Here is a 19,475-nt window from a genome sequence, read left to right as displayed (position 1 = left end):
ACATCGAGCCATTGACCACTACCCTCTGGATGCGACCACCCAGCCAGTTTGCTGTCCACTCAATGGTCTGCCCATCAAATCCATATCCTTCCAATTTAGAGAGAAGGAGATTGTGGGGGTGTAGAGAACTGGTACCAAATGTGATTTTGTCTCGACATTGCCACTGTAGCGCCATCCAGCGTCGCGCTTCGAGAAAACCCTCTTCTCCACAGTTTTGAGAAAAACAACCTCGTGCGCCTGCGCAGGGACTAAAGGCGCGAAAAGAGCCGAGGCAGGGACTAAAGGTGCGAAAAGAGCAGAGGCGGGGTAGCACGTCCGTGGCGAACCGCATGTACACATTTGTGATCCGCGCATGCGTGAGAGCCCCTACATAAGGAGCACATGTGCCCCAGGACAAGATTGGGCACGGGACCACTGGTTCCAACTGCAAAGTGTTATGGACCAAATAGCGGTTTTGCATAAAGAAGCTAGAGTGAAGAAGGGGAAAGGGAAAGCCATTGTTTGTGCTGTGTTAGGAGCATGTCTGGCAGTGGCAGTGGAGGACAAGAAACGAGCACCCTGCCAATCAGAGGCTGTGGCCGCTTCATTGCAAGCAGCGATAGCGCCGCTGCGAGAGCAACTAGTAGAGACCAAACGGGCGCTAGAGGAGGAGAAGCGCCAAAATATGATTTTGAAGGAGGAGCTGAGGGTTCAGCTCCTGAGGGAGGCAGACACCCTCGCTGAGGCAGAGGTAATGTTGGAAGAGAAAGGGGTATGCCAAATCTATTTCCGGAAAGATTTAAAGCAATTAAGAGGGACTGTGGATAACCCCCCCGATATGTGCCTGCTAGTAAAGACAGAATACATATATGAGGACGATAGCGACAACCGTCCCCAAGTTGTAACCAAAGAAATCCCTTTTACCGCCACCGAATTGGCTAAACTCCGAAAGGATTTTGCTAGGACGGCAAGGGAGTCCGAAACCGAATCTGTGTGGAGGATATCCCTGTCGGGGGGGGACGGGATCATGCTATCGGAAAAGGAAGCAGAGGGGTATTGGGGCCCGGGTGTCTTCCTCACAACAGGCAATCGCCGGGCCCCATGGTCTCTGACCCAGAGGGCAGCATATTGGGCGGGGGGGCTGAACCCATTAGAGAGGGGGGATCCCCTGGCTATAACTGGTTCCATCGATCAACTATTAGAAAACGTATGCAGCATGCCTGCAAATGATGTAGGACCGGGAACTTAAACCAAATCTAAGCTCTCCGATGTTGTTACCGGTAGACGCCGAGCAGCTGACGCCGCTAATAAGAGGACTCCCCGACTCGTTAAAACCTATCGGGATCCAATTACAGGGGAGAATTCAAAATGTGCCTCGCAAGGAGTGAATCGCAGCTGCCCTGGAGGGAATGGTAACCCCCGAACAGCGGCAGTGGGGGAGGAAGGTGTGGACCTGGGGGGAGATAGCTCAGGAACTAATAAACTATGGGAGGAAATACGGGCCAGTAGGCAGGACTTACCAAAAGGTGGAAACTAGGGCTGTGCGGGCAGCGAGGCCAGCAAATAAATCCCTGGCTTTTTCGGGGGGAAGCCCCGACCTAACACAAAGGGAGAAACCCCCATTCCGACAAGGATTGTGGCAAATGGGACTGCAAAAAGGGGGTGCCCCGAGACTTGATGGATGGGCTCCCCACCAAAAAGTTGAATCTCCTGGTGCGGAGGTGGTCCAGGCAAGGACCCCCTCCCAAACTGAACCTGCGTTCTGTGCCAGCATTGGACACGGAGGAAGGGTTTAAGAAGGATGAAAAGAGTGGTGGGAAACTAAAACCTCCGCCCCCTCAGGGTGAGGAGGGAGACGGAGGGTGGGTGTTTATCAGATAACTCACCTGTAATAATAAGGGAGATCTACTAAACCCCACCAACTGGGATGGGCCGAGCGGGTGGGGGAGGCAGTGGCCAATGTCAATAATCACTGGGGTACAAACGGGTGCCCGAAAATTGCGGCATTTTGTCCACAGGCGCCAACCATGGTACCTGTCTCTTGAAACCCCAATTGCCCTGGTGCATCATCTTACTCCCCCAGCCAGCCGGTTCTGGTCGAGCTTCCCACCGTGGGAGCTGTGCCTCTCATATTAGATACCCCCACTAAACAAATACACATGGAAAGCAAAAGATACCAGCGGGACAACCCACAAAATCCACACCAAATGGATTATTCCCTCCTTCTAACCCAAGGAGCGAGTTTTGTTCCTATTTGTTTTTTAAGGGCAGTGATATGACCACGATGCACCTGCTACTTTGGATCATTTTAACTCAGGGACACCAACCCATTAGAATATACCACTGTGTATATCAGTTTTTATAATTGGTGGTCCATATGCGTGCATACATGTTTGTACTTAATTGCAGCTCTATGAATAATTCAAGATTTAATATTTATGGCAAACAGGCTAAATGTTAGATGTTTCAGTGCACTACAGTCTTTATGCAATAGTACAAAGACATCTAATTGTCTGGTGCATGTCTAAGCACGTATATGTATGTGTGCTTATTTAAGAAAAAATACACAATAACTTTCCAATGATACCTGTTTATGTTGGACATCTCAAGGATTTCAACCTATGATTTACCGTATATATAATTCTTACTTTTTTTGATCTTCCTCTATTTTCATCATTAAATAGTCATATATATGGGAAAATTTAATAGCCAAGTAACATGAAATGTTGTACTTGCTTAGAAAACGTAATTGTTTAGTTTTCTTTGCAAAAAGTAAATATTGAATGTTCACTACTCATGGGGCTTGGTATTGTACCGGCCGAATAAGGGATGGGGCAACCACCTTTTTCAGCCCTCTGGGTGACAAAGACACAACTTATTTTCAATTTCCACCAGGGAAAGATGGGCCATTCGCTCAGGGAAATAAAGCCAGAAAAGGGCATTATTGGATCTGTGGGAATACGGCGTATAAATTCTTACCCGCGGGGTGGTCGGGAGTTTGTTATATAGGGATCATAAGGCTCCTGTTTTTTCTCTTGCCGGAAACTGGTGGACCCCAACTAGGCCTAAAAGTGTATGATAACCTCCGGGATAGAAGTATTGCCCGTAAGACACGGTCTACCAAGGTAAATTTAGGTGGGACACAAAAATGGGGAAATGACGAATGGCCCCCTGAGCGAATAATTGAACATTATGGGCCAGCAACCTGGAATTGGAATGAGCCCCTTGCAGGGGCAAGAGAACCAATCTATAATCTAAATCGAATAATCGGACTACAAGCGGCCCTAGAAATTATCACCAACAGGGCCGCTGATCTGATGCCATACCTATTAACTCAACGGTCTCAACGGGTGCGCGCAGCAATCCTTCAACACCGTATGGTTTTAGATTGTTTGTTGGCCGAGGAGGGAGAGGTGTGTGGAAAATTAAATATCTCTAACTGCTGCCTAGAAATAGATGATGTGGGAGAAGTGGTTCTCCAATTGACCCAAGATATCAGGAAAATAGCCCACGTCCCTGTTCAAACCTGGAGCGGTTGGAACGGTGATTTGTGGTCCTGGTTACCAGGGGCACCATGGGTCAAACAATTAATATTGTATTTGCTATGTGCAACTGCCACCTTACTGTTCCTACTCTGTATAATTCCATGTTTTAGTCAATTAATTCAACACGTTGTGTCAAATATGCAATTTGTTCCTAATGCTCCACCTGATGGTGTAACAAAGATCTGTACCATCCATCAGCCACAACCAGCCTCAGTACCCATCATTTAAACCCGTTCCCACTTCCTTCTGAAGGAAGAAATTGCATATTGCCAGTTATTGTTAACCCTATTTCCAATGTTTACCCTTCAAAGCTGAAGAATTGTTGAAGTCGTTCGAGAATGAGCTTGCATTGAGCAGTACCTCAGTTAACGTGTATCAAGACATTCCTTCACCCGAAACAATGTTATTCCCTTTTTCCTTCCCACAATTTTCCTCCATCCTTATCCTCAACTCTCTCAACTCTGCGTTTCTTTCTTTCTCCTTTGCTTTCTCTTTCTCTCTCTGTCTTATGCCACCAAGCTGCAATGTCAAGCCACGGGGTGGTGCAGAGAACCGGTACCAAATGTGGTTTTGTCTCGACATTGCCGCTGTAGCGCCATCCAGCGTCGTGCTTCGAGAAAACCCTCTTCTCCACAGTTTTGAGAAAAACAACCTCGTGCGCCTGCGCAGGGACTAAAGGCATGAAAAGAGCCGAGGCAGGGACTAAAGGCGCGAAAAGAGCAGAGGCGGGGGCAGCACGTCCGTGGCGAACCGCACGTACACATTTGTGATCCGCGCATGCGTGAGAGCCCCTACATAAGGATCACACGTGCCCCTTGGCGGGGGCGGCAGCGGCATGCGCGAGACCACTCCTTCCGTTCCTGCACCCTCAAGGCTCACCCCCCACCCCCCCCCCCCCCCCCCGCTTCGGTCCCCGACGAAGCCTGAGGCCACCGAAGATCCAGCGGAAGATCATTGGACTCGAAGTGGTGGTGACAAACTCCTCCTTCTCTTTCTCTCTCTCTCCCCTATTTTCCTCTCCTCCCTTGCCCTCCCTCCTCCCTCCATTCTCTTCTCCCCTCAAATAAAAGTAAAAGGTTGTACGACATCTGACCAATTCCAGCGTCTTAATCTCGTCCTTGGGATCGTATCGAAACCTCTCCCGACATTGGATCGGGACAGCAGGTTATGAGAGCAAAGAGCAAAAGTGTCATGGTGTCACTGCAGGAGAGCTCCAGTGAAATCACAGAAGTGGCGCACTGCACTGGGGCCACAGACCTGTATCTGGGACAAGAATGAAGTGACTGTTGCAGATGAGAGAAATCCCCCCTAGCCAAGGTGTAGCTGCCTTCCCAAAGCAGACCTTCCAGGTCATGAGTCTTGCAGAGAGAAGCAGGTGGCACATGGCCCAGTACTGGTCGTAGGATGTGGCCACCAGCAGGAAACACTCAGTACATGCAAAAGGTGCAGCAAGTACTACTAACACCGCTGTCAGCAGAGATGGTGGTGTGTCCAGTCTGGTCAGCAGCGTGGTCAGGTCAGGGGCGTGGTGGTGGAGCTATAGCAAGTCTTCAAGTTGTCCACCAGCAGCACAATGCTGAGGGTGTTCCCAACACCAGTCACAGGGCAGGTCATGAGAGAGAGGAGGATTTCTCTAAGGCTTGGGGACATTCCCTATTCGCAGTACAGGTAACTCCGTTGATGAGCTTTGATTGTCCCCTTCCCCTTTCTCCATTGAAGGTTTTATGTCCTTCCTGTCCCCTCTCTCCTGGCAGGACACCTAGGAGGAAGAACATTTCTTTTTCTATGCCAGTTGCTTAAAGGAATTGTGAAGGAAGTCCAGAGAGGTGAAACATGAAGGCGTGTGTGCCTCTGAGTGTATTCGTACTCCCCAGATGTGCTCTGTGCCTTCTGAAAGGTGAGAAATGCCACTGTCTAGATGGCAACGCTGCTCATGCTAGCAGGAATACTTCTGACTGCACAGGTGAGATACTCCACAGGCGAGCTTCTTTCATACTGTGTATTTGAAGGCACAGGCCAGAAAGGCCAGGGAGGGTAATGTAGAAGACCAGGAACATCTGCAATGAACCTATCCGAGGCAGGTGAGATGAATCTCACTGGGACAGTGGGAGTTGTTCCTGGAGTAACACACAGGAAGTTCAGGGGTCTGTCAGGTGTCCACATCTGAGCTGGCCTCGTGCACTCCTCATACACACATGGGTGTTCAGAGACAGGAGCCCTTCCTTTGCAGATGTAGAGGCAGTGAATTGCAACAGTGGTAGTGCCTCCCTGGCCTCCTGTTGCCATTCCCAGAGGCTGGGAAGCACCTAAGCGCTGCAGTGTATCAGCTTGCTTTGCACTCCTTTGAGATGCCCCAAGGCATGAGGAATGGACACAGGAACCTCGGGTCAAGGCAGCACATCCCACTGCTGCATTCAGGTGGTTTCCCAGGGGACATTCCTCTCAATGTGAAGTGACCTCAAGACACTGTCTTTCCCACAAGCCTCCACAGCAACCCCAATAGCTGATGGCATTTGTGCTCGCTCAGGTTCATCTCACCACACACACCCCATGTCTTTAGTCTCATCCCATAGAATCAAAGAACAGTTTGGCTTAGAAGGCACCTTTAAAGATCATCTGGTCCAAACAGACTTCCATGGACAGAGACATCTTCCACTAGATCAGAGAGCTCAAAGCCTCATCCAGCCTGACTTTGCACACTTCCAGGGATGCGGCAGCCACAACTTCTTTAGGAAACCTCTTTCACTGTCATAGAATCATAGAAGGATAGAATCATAGAATTGTTAAGGTTGGAAAAGACCCTGAAGATCATCGAGTCCAACCGTTAACCTAGCACTGCCAAGTCCACCACTAAACGATATGCTCAAGCACCACGTCTACCCGTCTTTTAAATACCTCCAGAGATGGAGACTCAACCACTTCCCTGGGCAGCCTGTTCCAATGCCTGTCTACCCTTTCGGTGAAGAAGTTTTTCCTAATATCCAACCTAAACTTCCCCTGGTGCAGCTTGAGGCTCTTTCCTCTTGTCCTATCGCTTGTTACTGGGGAGAAGAGACTGACCCCCACCTCGCTACAGCCTCCTTTCAGGTAGTTGTAGAGAGCAATAAGGTCTCCCCTCAGCCTCCTCTTCTCCAGGCTAAACAACCCCAGCTCCCTCAGCCGCTCCTCATAAGACTTGTGCTCTAGACAACACCAACTTCGTTGCCGTTCTTTGGACAAGCTCTAGTACCTTGATGTCCTTCTTGGAGTGAGGGGCCCAACACTGAACAGAGTACTTGAGGTGCGGCCTCACCAGTGCCGAGTACAGGGGCACTATCACCTCCCTGGTCCTGCTGGCCACACTATTCCTGATACAAGCCAGGGTGCTAGTGGCCTTCTTGGCCACCTGGGCACACTGCTGGCTCATGTTCAGCCGGCTGTCAACCAACACCCCCAGGTCCTTTTCTGCCAGGCAGCTCTCCAGCCACTCCTCCACAAGCCTGTAGCAATACATGGGGTTGTTGTGACCCAAGTGCAGGAACCCGGCACTGAGCCTTGTTTAATCTCATACAGTTGGCCCCAGCCCAATGATCCAGGCTGTCCAGATCCCTTTGTAGTCCCTTCCTACCCTCCAGCAGATCAACACTCCTGCCCAACTTGGTGACATCTGTAAACTTACTGAGGGTGCACCCAATCCCCTCATCCACATCATCGATGAAGATATTGCACGGGATGGGCCCCAACACTGAGCCCTGCGGAACACCACTCGTGACCGGCCGCCAACTGGATTTGACTCCATTCACCACCACTCTCTGGGCTCGGCCGTCCAGCCAGTTTTTAACCCAGTGCAGAGTGCACTCATCCAAGCCGTGAGCAGCCAGCTTCTCCAGGAGAATGCTGTGGGAAACAGTGTCAAAGGCCTTACTAACGTCCAAGTAGACAATGTCCACAGCCTTCCCCTCATCCACTAAGCAGGTCACCTTGTCTCACCACCCTCATAAAAAAATTTCTTCCCTATGTCCAATCTAAACCTAACCTCCTTCAGTTTAAAACCATTGCCCCTTGGCCTGTCACTACAGGCCTTCATAAAAATTCTCTCTCCATCTTTCCTATAAGCCCTTTTAATATACTGAAAGGACACAAGAAGGTCTTGCCAGACCCTTCTCCAGGCTGAACAACACCAACTCTCTCAGCTTCTCTTCATAGGAGAAGTGTTTCAGCCCTCAGATCATTTTCGTGGCTCTCCTCTGGACTTGCTCCAACAGGTCCATGTCTTTCTTGTACTGGGGAACTAAGAGCTGGACGCAGTGCTCCAGGTGGGGTCTCACAAGACTAGAGGGGGAGAATCACCTCCCTCAACCTGTTGGCCATGCTTTTATTTAGGCTGCCCAGCATACGGCTGGGTTTCTGGGCTGCAAGAGCGCATTACTGGCCCATGTCCAACTTTTCACCCACCAATATCCCGAAGTCTTTCTCTGCAGGGCTGCTCTCAATCCATTCACCTCCCAGTCTTTACTGACAGTGGGGATTGCCCCGACCCAGGTGAATGGGCTTGCACTTGGCCTTGTTGAACTTCATGAGGTTTGCACGGACCTCCTACTCAAGCCTGTCCAGGTCCCTCTGGATGGCATCCCTCCCCTCAAGTGAATCAGCTGTCCCACTCAGCTTGGTGTCCTCTGCAAACTTGCTGAGGGTGCACTCAATCCCGCCTCATTGTCACTGATATTAAATAGTACTGGTCCCAGTACGGACCCTTGAGGGACACCCTGTGTTATTGGTTTCCATTTGGGCATTGAGCCATTGACTGTAACTATTTGCATGCGGTCATCTAGCCATTTCCTTGTCCAGGAAGTCCATCCATCAGTCCGTCCGTCAAACCCATACCTCTCCAATTCAGCAGCAAGAATGTTGTGGGGGACCATACGAAAGGACCTAGAGAAGTCTAGGTAGATGACATCCATAGCTCTTCCCTTCTCCACTGAGGCAGTTACTCCATGGCAGAAGGACACGAGATTAGTCAGGCTCAATTTGCCCTTTGTGAAGCCATGTTGCCTGTCTCTAATCACCTCCCTCTCTTCCATATGCTTTGACATGTCTTCCAGGAGGATCTGCTCCATGATCTTACATCTGTACAACACAAACATGGACTTCCAAACTAGTCATTCGGTGTCCCACTGTGGAGGGATAAACAACCTGTATGAGCAGGGGTGGGAGTGCAGTGCTGGAAATGGTGATTGTTATTGGCTGGTCTGTGGCGGTTGCCTTGGGGCAGCTTCCCTGGGGTGTCCAGTGAACACGGGCACAGACCAGAGCCTGCTCTGCTGGTCCTTCCTATCTCCCCAGGAGGTCTGCATGTGCAAGGACACTGCCACATGCTCCCACCCTGAATACTCAAACCATTTAGCTGTTCAATCGTGTATTCCTCTTGAGGGCACTTTCCTGAGCTTGTTCTTGAGAGAAACTTTGGAGAAAACCTGAGCTTTCAGGCACTGCCATCAGGAGAACCCCTTGTATGGTGGAAGCTCGATTATGGAGGTCAGCTCTGCCAAAGAAGTGCCCATTGCCTGTCACTGCGTGCAATCACAGGACTGCCACACAAAAGGCCTGTGACCAAGCTGCAAGAGCAATCCTTCCTTACAGCAACGCAGGGGCTCAGAAAGAGAGTGTGGAATTTAAAAGAGAACGGCTCCAGAAAGACCAAGCACTGGTGCTCCCTGGCAGTGCTGCTGTGCCAGCACTCTTTTCCCCTCCACCTCTGCACAGAGGCACTGCCACTGCAGCACCAGAAGACGTCTCAGAAAAAGGATCTCAGATAAAGAAGTTGCTGCAGGCTTTTTTTTTTTTTTTTATTGCACAAAGAACATGGCTCTTTTTTCAACAGTCTTTTCAAAAGTCTCTGGGTAACACTAGAAAGGTAGATAAGGAATTAGAAATGGTATGAAGAATGACATTAATTTCTGCACAACATTATCACATGTAAAACAGAGCAAAAAACCCTCCACCACCACCACCAAAACCTCCAGAAGACAGGCTGAGCCTGTAATGAGCTACACTATGAGTGATATGCATAAGAAGATGGACAGTTTATTGCTTCAGAAAAACATCCAGTCATCAGTTTCCACACTGCATCCTTGAGCTCCTGGTTCCTCATGCTGTAGATGAGGGGATTCACTGCTGGAGGCACCACTGAGTACAGCACTGCCACCACCAGATCCAGGGATGGGGAGGAGATGGAGGGGGGCTTCGGGTAGGCAAACATGGCAGTGCTGATAAACAGGGAGACCACTGCCAGGTGAGGGAGGCACGTGGAAAAGGCCTTGTGCCGTCCCTGCTCAGAGGGGATCCTCAGCACGGCCCTGAAGATCTGCACATAGGACAGCAGGATAAAAACAAAAAAAACATATGATGCTAAGAGACTAACCACAATAAGCCCAACTTCCCTGAGGTAGGAGTCGGAGCAGGAGAGCTTGAGGATGTGGGGGATTTCACAGAAGAACTGGTTTATGGCATTGCCTTGGCAGAGAGGTATTGAAAACGTATTGGTGGTGTGCAGCACGGCATGGAGGAAACCACTGCCCCAGGCAGCTGCTGCCATGTGGACACAAGCTCTGCTGCCCAGGAGGGTCCTGTAGTGCAGGGGTTTGCAGATGGCAACGTAGCGGTCATAGGACATGATGGTGAGGAGACAAAACTCTGCTGCCATGAAAAAGACAAACAGAAAGACCTGGGCAGCACATCCCTGATAGGAGATGGCCGTGGTGTCCCAGAGGGAATTGGCCATGGCTTTGGGGACAGTGGTGGAAATGGAGCCCAGGTCGAGCAGGGAGAGGTTGAGGAGAAAGAAGTACATGGGGGTGTGGAGGTGGTGGCCGCAGGCTACGGTGGTGATGATGAAGCCACTGCCCAGGAGGACAGCCAGGTAGATGGCCAGGAAGAGCCAGAAGTGCCCGAGCTGCAGCTCCCGTGTGTGTGCGAATACCAGGAGGAACTCGGCAATGGAGCTGGCTTTGGACATTTGCTTCCTCTGGGCATGCGGCACTGTCTAAGGAGGAAAAGGTGGTGAGACGATACGGGAGACTTCTCTGAGCAAAATCAAAGCCATTTCCCATAAACCCTCCCCTGCTGCACACACCCACCCTTTTGCCTTTCTAGGAGACCTTCCTTCAGCTCTGTGGCTGGAACTCTGGTTGGTGCTGGTTCAGTGTGTGGTGAGGAGCGCGTGCTGTGCCCGCTGATGGCTGAGGAGTCAGCCCTGCTCTACAGCAGTGAGTTCATGGGAACGGGGGGGGCAGGAGCCAGTGCTAGTTTTTGACTTTATCAGATGAAACTGCTCCCAAAACAGAAGAGCTTGTCTGCATCTGCACTGCCAGCGCTAAGCAACGGGGATGGCAGAAGGCAGTTTGAGAGGTTATTTTTACATCTCCCCTCACTCTCCCCTGGGGAGTGTGTTTGCGTGTCAGAAACCCTCAGCATTTCTGCTGCACTCAGGGAGAACAGAGTGAGTCCTACAAGACAAGAGGATTGCCTATGGTTTAGTGCAGAGTGAGGGGAGCTGGTCTGTCCCTCCGTGTTGTTCCCAGCTGCCCAGTGCTTGCAGCTTTCTGAGATGGAGGGTGATCACACTCCCACGTTTTCCTGAAAAGTCACCAGACAGTGCTGAGAGCAAAGGCGTCCACTGCAGACCACTAAATGTCTTCCCGTTTCCCAAGGTCTTAGCACCCCATTTCTAGCCAAAGACACACATGGCTCATTGTGCATCCTGGAAGGCATCTGACAGTTTGGAAGGACACCCCAAGGAGATAGCCAAGTGTGCTAATGATGGCATCTGATTAAGGGAAAATCAGCTCATTTCCTAGCCTCACAGACTGCATTGCCCAGAGCTTCACAGGTTAGAGGAAAGCTGGACACCTCATTGCCTTAAACACATCTGAATGGGAGGACCCACAAGATCCGTGCCTGACTCAGCTGAAACTATTATTCTCAGAGAGCCTGACATCAACACCAAGAGCAGCTGAGGGAGGCACTGGGAGAGGCAGAGGGACACTCAAGAAAGCCTTTCCCTTACCCAACACTGCACAGCCCCTCTGTCCTGGTTTCAGCTGGGATAGAGTTAATTTTCTTCTTGGTAGCTGGTATGGGGCTGTGTTTTGGGTTTAGGATGAGAACAATGTCGATGATACACTGATGCTTTGGTTCTTGCTAAGTAGTGCTAAGCTGTTGCTAAATGGTTGCTAAGTGGCGCTCACACTGGTCAAGGACTTTTCAGCTTCCCCTGCTCTGCCGGGGGCACAAGAAGCTGGGAGGGGGCACAGCCGGGTGGAGGGCTGACCCAGACTGGCCCAAGGGCTATTCCATACCATATGACGTCATGCTCAGTATATAAGCTGGGGGAAGAAGAAGGAAGGGGGGACATTGGGCATGATGGTGTTTGTCTTCCTGAGTAACCGCTATGCGTGATGGAGCCCTGCTTTCCTGGAGATGGCTGAACACCTGCCTGCCAATGGGAAGTAGTGAATGAATTCTTTGTTTTGCTGTGTTTGCGTGCACGGTTTTTGCTTTGCCTATTTTAACTGGTCTAATTTATTTTACTTCAATTATTAAACTGTTCTTATCTCAACCCACGAGTTTTCTCCCTTTTACCCTTCTGATGCTCTCCCCCATCCCACTGGTGGGGAGTGAGAGAGTGGCTGCGTGGTGCTTAGTTGCTGGCTGGGGTTAAACCACGACACCCTCCCAGATGCTGATAACCTTCAGCCCCTGGTCAGTGGGAAATGCACTTGATCTCTCCTGCTGGCAGAGGGACGAGGAGGTGACTAACACCCTAGACGTCATGGGCTGGCTGAGGGCTTTGCTAGGTGGGAGAGGAGACAAGAAGGGTGTTGCTCAGGGAAGGCATCTGTACTGCAGGGCATGGCTGGCAGGCACCCATATCTCCTCTGCAGCAGGGTTTCCCTTAGCATTTCCCTCCCTCCCTGCCCATGTCTCTACTGCCTGTGCTGTCCCTGCTGGGATCTGTTTCTCTGGCCCCACATCTCTTCCCTACCAGTGCTCCCAGACCCTATCCCAGCCCCTGTGTGCCCAGCTCTGCCCTGCAGCCTCCGTGTGTGTGCGCAGGGGCCAACGAGCAGGTCACGCAAACCCTGATGAAACTGGAAAGGTGATACCAGTTTTAGCTCTAGGCTGGTGGGGGGTGAAGGTACTTGCTGAGCTTCCTAGTAGACCCCAGGGTGATGGTTTAGGAGTCTCAGCCCCTTCTCTAACCTGCACAGCTGAGTTTCCATGCCCATCAAGCCAAGCCAGAGAAAAGTGGAAGCATAGATTCAGGAAAGCACAGACTCAAGCAGGAAACCCTGACCGTACTCATGAAAAGTCCCCTTGGAAATGACCTGGGCATGAGCTGGATCTGGGAGCAGCGTTGTCCCATGCAAGCACCCTCTCAACAGCAGAAGAGCCCTGCCTGGCCAGGGGTCACTCCTTCCATGCACAGCTTCTCCCCACAACGCCGTGGGGAGCTCCCCAGGCAGGCTGAGTGCTGACCCTGGCAGGCAGCAGAGTCCCTGCCCTGGCACACAGCCCCCTGGGGTGCAGGGACCCTGCTCTGCAGGACAGACTTGGGCATCCCTGGCTGCACGCCGAGATTCACACCTTGCGTCTGTCCCTGGGAGAAGGCAGCAGCTATGCCCCGTCCCTCTGATGGTGCAGCAGGGAAGCCCTGCTCTGGAGCACATCCTCCTCCTCTACACTAGAGAAACTGTGAGAGTCCTCCTGAAAGATCCCATAGGCTGTGGGATGTGCCAGTTTTTGGACATCCCTCCAGGAACACAAGGTACGTTGCCCTGCATCCAGAGACTTACCATGTAGAGGGCTTTGAAGATCTCTCCCTCAGCGAGGTCTCGGCCATCTTCCCACTCATGCCTGCCTTTAACTTGTCTCTGCCTCACTCATGTCCCCTCCGTGCCTGCAGGCAGTGCCCTCAGCCCTGCTGCGCTTTGCAGAGCTGCTGCTCCTGGGCAGAGCTGTCTCTCTGCAGTGCTGCCCACTTCCCACGAGCTCCCTCTGTCCCAGGAGCCCAGCCCAGCTCAGCAGCAGAGGCCCAGCCCAAGGCAACACTATCTCTGCCCTCTCTGGGCTCCCTCCAGATGTCTCTGGGGCTCCAGGGGAACCTGCTGTGAAACAGGCTGAAGGAATCACTGATGTTCCCTCCCTCAGCTGGGGAGAGACACTACTTTCCAGCAGTGTCATTTCTCCTCTTGGGAAAAGAGTTGGCCATGAGAATCACCTTTTGGTTTTCCATCATTAGACAGGACACCTGGCAGGTGACAGGCAGGGATCTAATTTCTGCAAGCTGGGGAATGTCTTCAGTTGGGTGAATTTAGGCATTTCATTCTGGGTTTGTGGTCCTAGGAACAGAAAGACATTCAGAATTCTTCTGTCCATGCCGTGTCTCTGCTCTGAAGCAAAGCCTTTGCACATACAGGGTCCTGGACACTGGGTAACAGGTTTCCTTATGGCAAGTAGGAGCTTGGCTGCTGCCAGAGCTGCGGTGCTTCAGCACAAATGTGCACCAGTGCCCTCAGACAGGGGCACAGACAGGACGAGCTGGAGCCGATACTGTGGGAGACAGAGCTGTGACATGGTGGCAAAGCTCAGTACGGCTGGTCTTCAAGGACAGCATCCTCCAAGCTCAGCAATAGTCCAGATCGCAACACAATCTAAACTTGAAAGGCAATTCAAGGGCACCATCTGCGTGTTTACTACTTCTGGAACTGTTAAAGAAGAAACAAAGATACTGTGTGGCCACTGCTGAGTTTTCTAAGAGGAGGTGTAGGTAAATATGAGAGTCTCTGTTATCCTCTTTGCTTCAGTCTTCCCCAGCAAGGTCTCTCAGGCCTCTGTGACTCAGGGCGGGGCTCTGGAGGAGATCAAGCAGTGGTGGATGTGGATCAAGTCAGGGGGCACTTGAGCAAATGCAATCCTTGCCAGTCTACGGGAAAGGAGAGGTGGCATCCCAGGGAGCTGAGAGGGCAAGCCAGTCTCACAGCGATGACACTCTCCATCATCTTTATAAGGTCATGGAGACTGGGGGCACTCCCTGATGACTGGCAGCACCCAACCATTGCATGCACCTTTCAAAAACACCCAAGGGATGAGCAGGGAAACTCAAGGCTGCGTGTGAGTGTGTCTGAGTGTGTCCATTCAGACCCCATTTCTGGGTGTCTGAAAAAGAAGGTGACTGGTTTTCCCCAGGGTAGCTTGTGTCTTGCCACCCTCTTTGCTTTCCGGGATGAAAGGGCAGGATTGCTGGACAGCGGGAGAAGAGTGGCTGCCTTTTAACCTGCAAGTCAGTGAAGAGTTCAGCATCATCCCTCACAATATTCTTGTGCCCACGTTAGGATATTATGGCCTGCATGGGTGCATAAGTAGAGGGGAAAAGAACCAGACGGCTGGTCAGGCTCAGAGGGATGCGGTCAATGTGTGGTACTCTGCCTGGAGGCATCTAGCTAGAAGGGTCCTGCAAGAGTCTGTCCCACCACCTACCCTGTTTCACATGTTTTTAATGACCCGGAGGAGATGAGAGAGCTCTTTTTCATAGCGTTTGCAGATGAAACCATATTGAGGAGAGCTGACATGACACTGCAGGGCAAGGCTGCCATCCCAAAGGACATTGACAGGCCAGAGGGATGGGCAAAAAGGAGAATCATAGAATCACAGAATCATTTAGCTTGGAAAAGGCCTTTAAGATCAATGAGTCCAACTGTTAACCTAACACTGCCATGTCCATCACTAAACCATGTCCCTACGTGCCACGCCTACATGCCCTTCCCTGGGCAGCCTGTTCCAATGCTTCACAACCCTTTTGGTGAAGAAATTTTTCCTAATATACAACCTAAAGCTCCCCTGGCACAACTTGACGCCATTTCCTCTCATCCTATCACTTGTTACTTGGGAAAAGAGACTGACCCCCAACCCACTGCAACCTCCTTTTAGTTAGTTGTAGAGAGCGACAAGGTCTCCTCTCAGCCTCCTTTTCTGTAGACTTAACAAAACCAGTTCCCTCAGCCACTCCTCATAAGACTTGTTCTCTAGACCCTTCACCAGCTTCATTACTCTTCTTTGGACACGCTCCAGCACCTCAATGTCCTTCTTGTAGTGAGGGGCCCAAAACTGAACACAGGATTCAAGGCACGGCCTCATCAGTGCCCAGTACAGGGGTACGATCACTCCCCTATTCCTGCTGGCCACACTGTTTCTGATACAAGCCAGGGTGCCAGTGGCCTTCGTGGCCACCTGAGCACACAACTGGCTCATGTTCAGGCGGCTGTCGACCAACACCCCCAGATCCTTTTCCGCCAGGCAGCTCTCCAGCCACTCTTCCCCAAGACTATAGCGTTGCATGGTGTTGTTGTGACCCAAGTGCAGGAACCCGGCACTGAGCCTTGTTGAATCTCATACAGTTGGCCCCTGCCCATCGATCCAGCCTGGCCAGATCCCTCTGCAGAGCCTTCCTACCCTCCAGCAGATCAACACTCCTGCCCAACTTGCATCCCAGAGTCCTGAGGGAATTGGCTGATGTAGTTGCTAAACCACTCTCCATGGTATTTGAAAAGCCATGGCAGTCAGGGGAAGTCCCTGGGGACTGGAAAAAGGGAACTATTGCAGCCATTTTTAAAAAGGGTAGAAAGGAGGACCCTGGGAACTACCAACCTGTCAGCCTCACCTCTGTGCCTCGGAAGATCATGGAACAGATCCTCCTAGAAGCTATGCTAAGGCACATGGAGGAAAGGGAGGTGATTCGGGACAGTCAGCATGGCTTCACCCAGGGCAAGTCCTGCCTGACCAACCTAGTGGCCTTCTATGATGGAGGAACTACATCCGTGGACAAGGGAAAAGCTATGGATGTCATCTATCTGGACTTCTCTAAGGCTTTTGACACGGTCCCCCACAATCTCCTTCTCTCTAAATTGGAAGGCTATGGATTTGATGAGTGAGATGTTTGGTGGATAAGGAATTGACAGGAGGGTCGCATCCAGAGGGTAGTGGTCAATGGCTCGATGTCCAGGTTGAGAACAGTGACACGTGGTGTCCCCCAGGGGTCCGTACGGGGGCCTGTGTTGTTCAATATCTTCATCAATGACATAGACAACAGGATTGAGTGCACCCTCAGCAATTTTGCGGATGACACCAAGCTGAGCGGTGCAGTTGACATGCCTGAGGGATGGAATGCCATCCAGAGGGACCTGGAGAAGCTACAGAAATAGGCCTGTGTGAACCTCATGAGGTTTAACAAGGCCAAGTGCAGGGTCCTGCCCCTGGGTCGGGGCAATCCCCGGTATCAGTACAGGCTAGGGGATGAAGGGATTGAGAGCAGCCCTGAGGAGAAGGAGTTGGGGGTACTGGTAGATGAAAACCTGGACATGAGCCTGCAATGTGCTCTCGCAGCCCAGAAAGCCAAGCGTCTCCTGGGCTGCATCAAAAGAAGCGTGGCCAGCAGGTCGAGGGAGGGGATTCTGCCCCTCTACTCTGCTCTGGTGAGACCCCACATGGAGCACTGCCTCCAGCTCTGGGGTCCTCAGCACAGGAAGGACATGGACCTGTTGGAGCGGGTCCAGAAGAGGGCCACGCAAATGATGAGAGGGATGGAACACCTCTGCTATGAGGAAACGCTGAAAGAGCTGGGGTTGTTCAGCCTGGAGAAGAGAAGGCTGCAGGGAGACCTTATTGTGGCCTTTCAATACTTAAAAGGGGCTTATAAGAAAGATGGGGACAGACTCTTTAGCAGAGCCTGTAGCGATAGGACAAGGGGGAATGGTTTTAAATTGCAAGAGGGTAGATTCAGACTAGATCTAAGGAAGAAATTTTTTACAATGAGGGTGGTGAAACACTGGAACGGGTTGCCCAGAGAGGTGGTAGATGCCCCATCCTGGAAATATTCAAGGACAGGCTGGACGGGGCTCTGAGCAACCTGATCTAGTTGTAGATGTCCCTGCTCATTGCAGGGGGGATGGACTAGATGACCTTCAAAGGTCCCTTCCATCCCAAAGCATTCTATGATTCTATGGACTTAGTGTCATCTGCAAACTTACCGAGGGTGCACTCAGTCCCCTTGTCCAGATCATTGATAAAGATATTAAACAGAACCAGCCCCAATATTGAGCCCTGGGGAACACCACTTGTGACCGGCCGCCAACTGGATTGAACTCCATCCACCACAGCTCTTTGGGCCTGGTCATCCAGCCAGTTTGTTACGCAGTGAGGAGTACACCTGTCCAAGCCATGAGCAGCCAGTTTCTCCAGGAGAATGCTGTGGGAAACAGTCTCAAAGGCTTTACTAAAGTCCAGGGAAACAACATCCACAGGCTTTCCCTCATCCACTAAGCGGGTCATCTTGTCATAGAAGAAGATCAGGTTAGTCAAGCAGGACCTGCCTGTCATAAAGCCACGCTGACTGGGCCTGATCCCCTGGTTGCCCTGTACGTACTGTGGGATGGCACTCAAGATCATAGAATGATGATCTGCTCCACAACCTTTCTGGGCACTGAGGTCAGACTGACAGGCCTGTAGTTCCCTGGATCCTCCTTCTGGCCCTTCTTGTGGATGGGCATCACATTTGCTAACCTCTAGTCAACTGGGACCTCCCTAGGTAGCCAGGACTGCTGATAAATGTTTGAAAGTGGCTTGGTGAGCCCTTCCGCCAGCTCCCTCAGTACCCTTGGATGCATCCCATCCAGCCCCATAGGCCTGTTCTTGCCTAAGTGGTGTAGCAGCTTGCTAACCATTTCCCTTTGGATTATGGGGGCAACAGCAGGACATTTGTCTGCTCATTCCCTCCATGGTCTCTTCAGTGATGGCTCTCAGTGGGGACTGCTAACACCCTCAGAAATCTGGAGGTTTGCTGCTGACTTTTACTTCGCTAGAGGCCGGTTCATTGCACTTGCAGTATCTGCAGTTCAGGAACTTGGCACCAGAGGGCTCATTAACATGCAAAATTCCCTAACGAGACAAGTCTCTGGGCATAATTTTCTTAATTCCTCAGTTCTTATGTGGTTAATTAGAGAGATTTCAGAAGTGAAAAGATTTCAGTAATCAAAAACAACACGAAGGCATTTCTTCCGCTTTTCTTCATTCGTCTGCTTACACGTTGAGTGATATCAGCAATCTCCAAATGGTGTTGAAACCAAACATAGTCAAGACTGAATACATAGACAAGTCAAGACCCTGTATGTCAGACACTCCATGGGCAATCTTTGTCCCTACCTCCAACTCTACATGTCTCTCGTCAGGCACCTGGGATCTACAGCACCTTTGTTCAAATCTGACCTTTCTCTACTACAGTCTGTAGCTCCATGTTTCAGCGCATTGGCACTGGTTTCCACCTCTTTTATTTGGGGAACGAGCTGCACCCAGACACAGAAGGATGTTTCTTAATTGCCAAAAAAACAAAAGCAAAGGCAGGCATGGTACAATAAAAATAAAATACACTCCTCTGCTGTATATTAAGTCCACTTTACCTCCTCTGAAGTCCACTCTCCACAGTGGATAGCCTTAGCCCAATAGAAAGCACATTTTTGCATCAAGCATAGATCCCAAGAACTGCCAAAGCACTCCCTGCCTTGGACTCTGTTTGTCCATATTCAATCTTTGCACACAGCGAGTCACACGCTGCAGTCACAAGCTCCCTCAATTCACAGAGGGAAGCAAAGAGACAACGTGAATGGAATGTTCTCTTTTGAATAGCCAAATCTGTATTAATCCCAACATATCTGGGTTACAGGAGCATGTTCTTTGTAGACTCCGCAGCATCTAGACCCACTCATTTCTCATCCTCCTCCAGCGCTGGACAGCCTGGATGCAACAGTCCAGGCTTCCTTTTCTACTCAAAGGAGAGATATCAGTTGTCTCAACTGAGATGCTTTGGCCTACCCTGCCTCTCCGCCAGCTCCTGCTCCAGAAATGCTCCCATCAGCCCTGGGT

At 51.0% G+C, this 19,475-nt stretch overlaps 1 protein-coding gene across 1 annotated transcript in view; it reads right to left on the bottom strand.

The window, feature by feature from the left end:
- Positions 1-9,555: 9,555 nt before the first annotated feature.
- LOC309600793 (olfactory receptor 14C36-like) overlaps positions 9,556-19,475 on the bottom strand; it is a gene marked incomplete at both ends in the record, with an annotated part of 247,700 nt that continues 237,780 nt past the window's right edge. The window contains one exon of the mRNA XM_082333380.1: positions 9,556-10,383. Coding sequence (XP_082189506.1) covers positions 9,556-10,383 — 828 coding nt within the window. The remainder of the gene's footprint in view (positions 10,384-19,475) is intronic.

The sequence above is a fragment of the Platalea leucorodia genome, assembly GCF_965183815.1.
Source record: "Platalea leucorodia genome assembly, chromosome: 25".
In the NCBI taxonomy this organism is placed as follows: Eukaryota; Metazoa; Chordata; class Aves; order Pelecaniformes; family Threskiornithidae; genus Platalea; species Platalea leucorodia.
The sequence above is the reverse complement of the archived record's forward strand: the minus strand, read 5'-3'. Positions and strand labels throughout refer to the sequence as shown.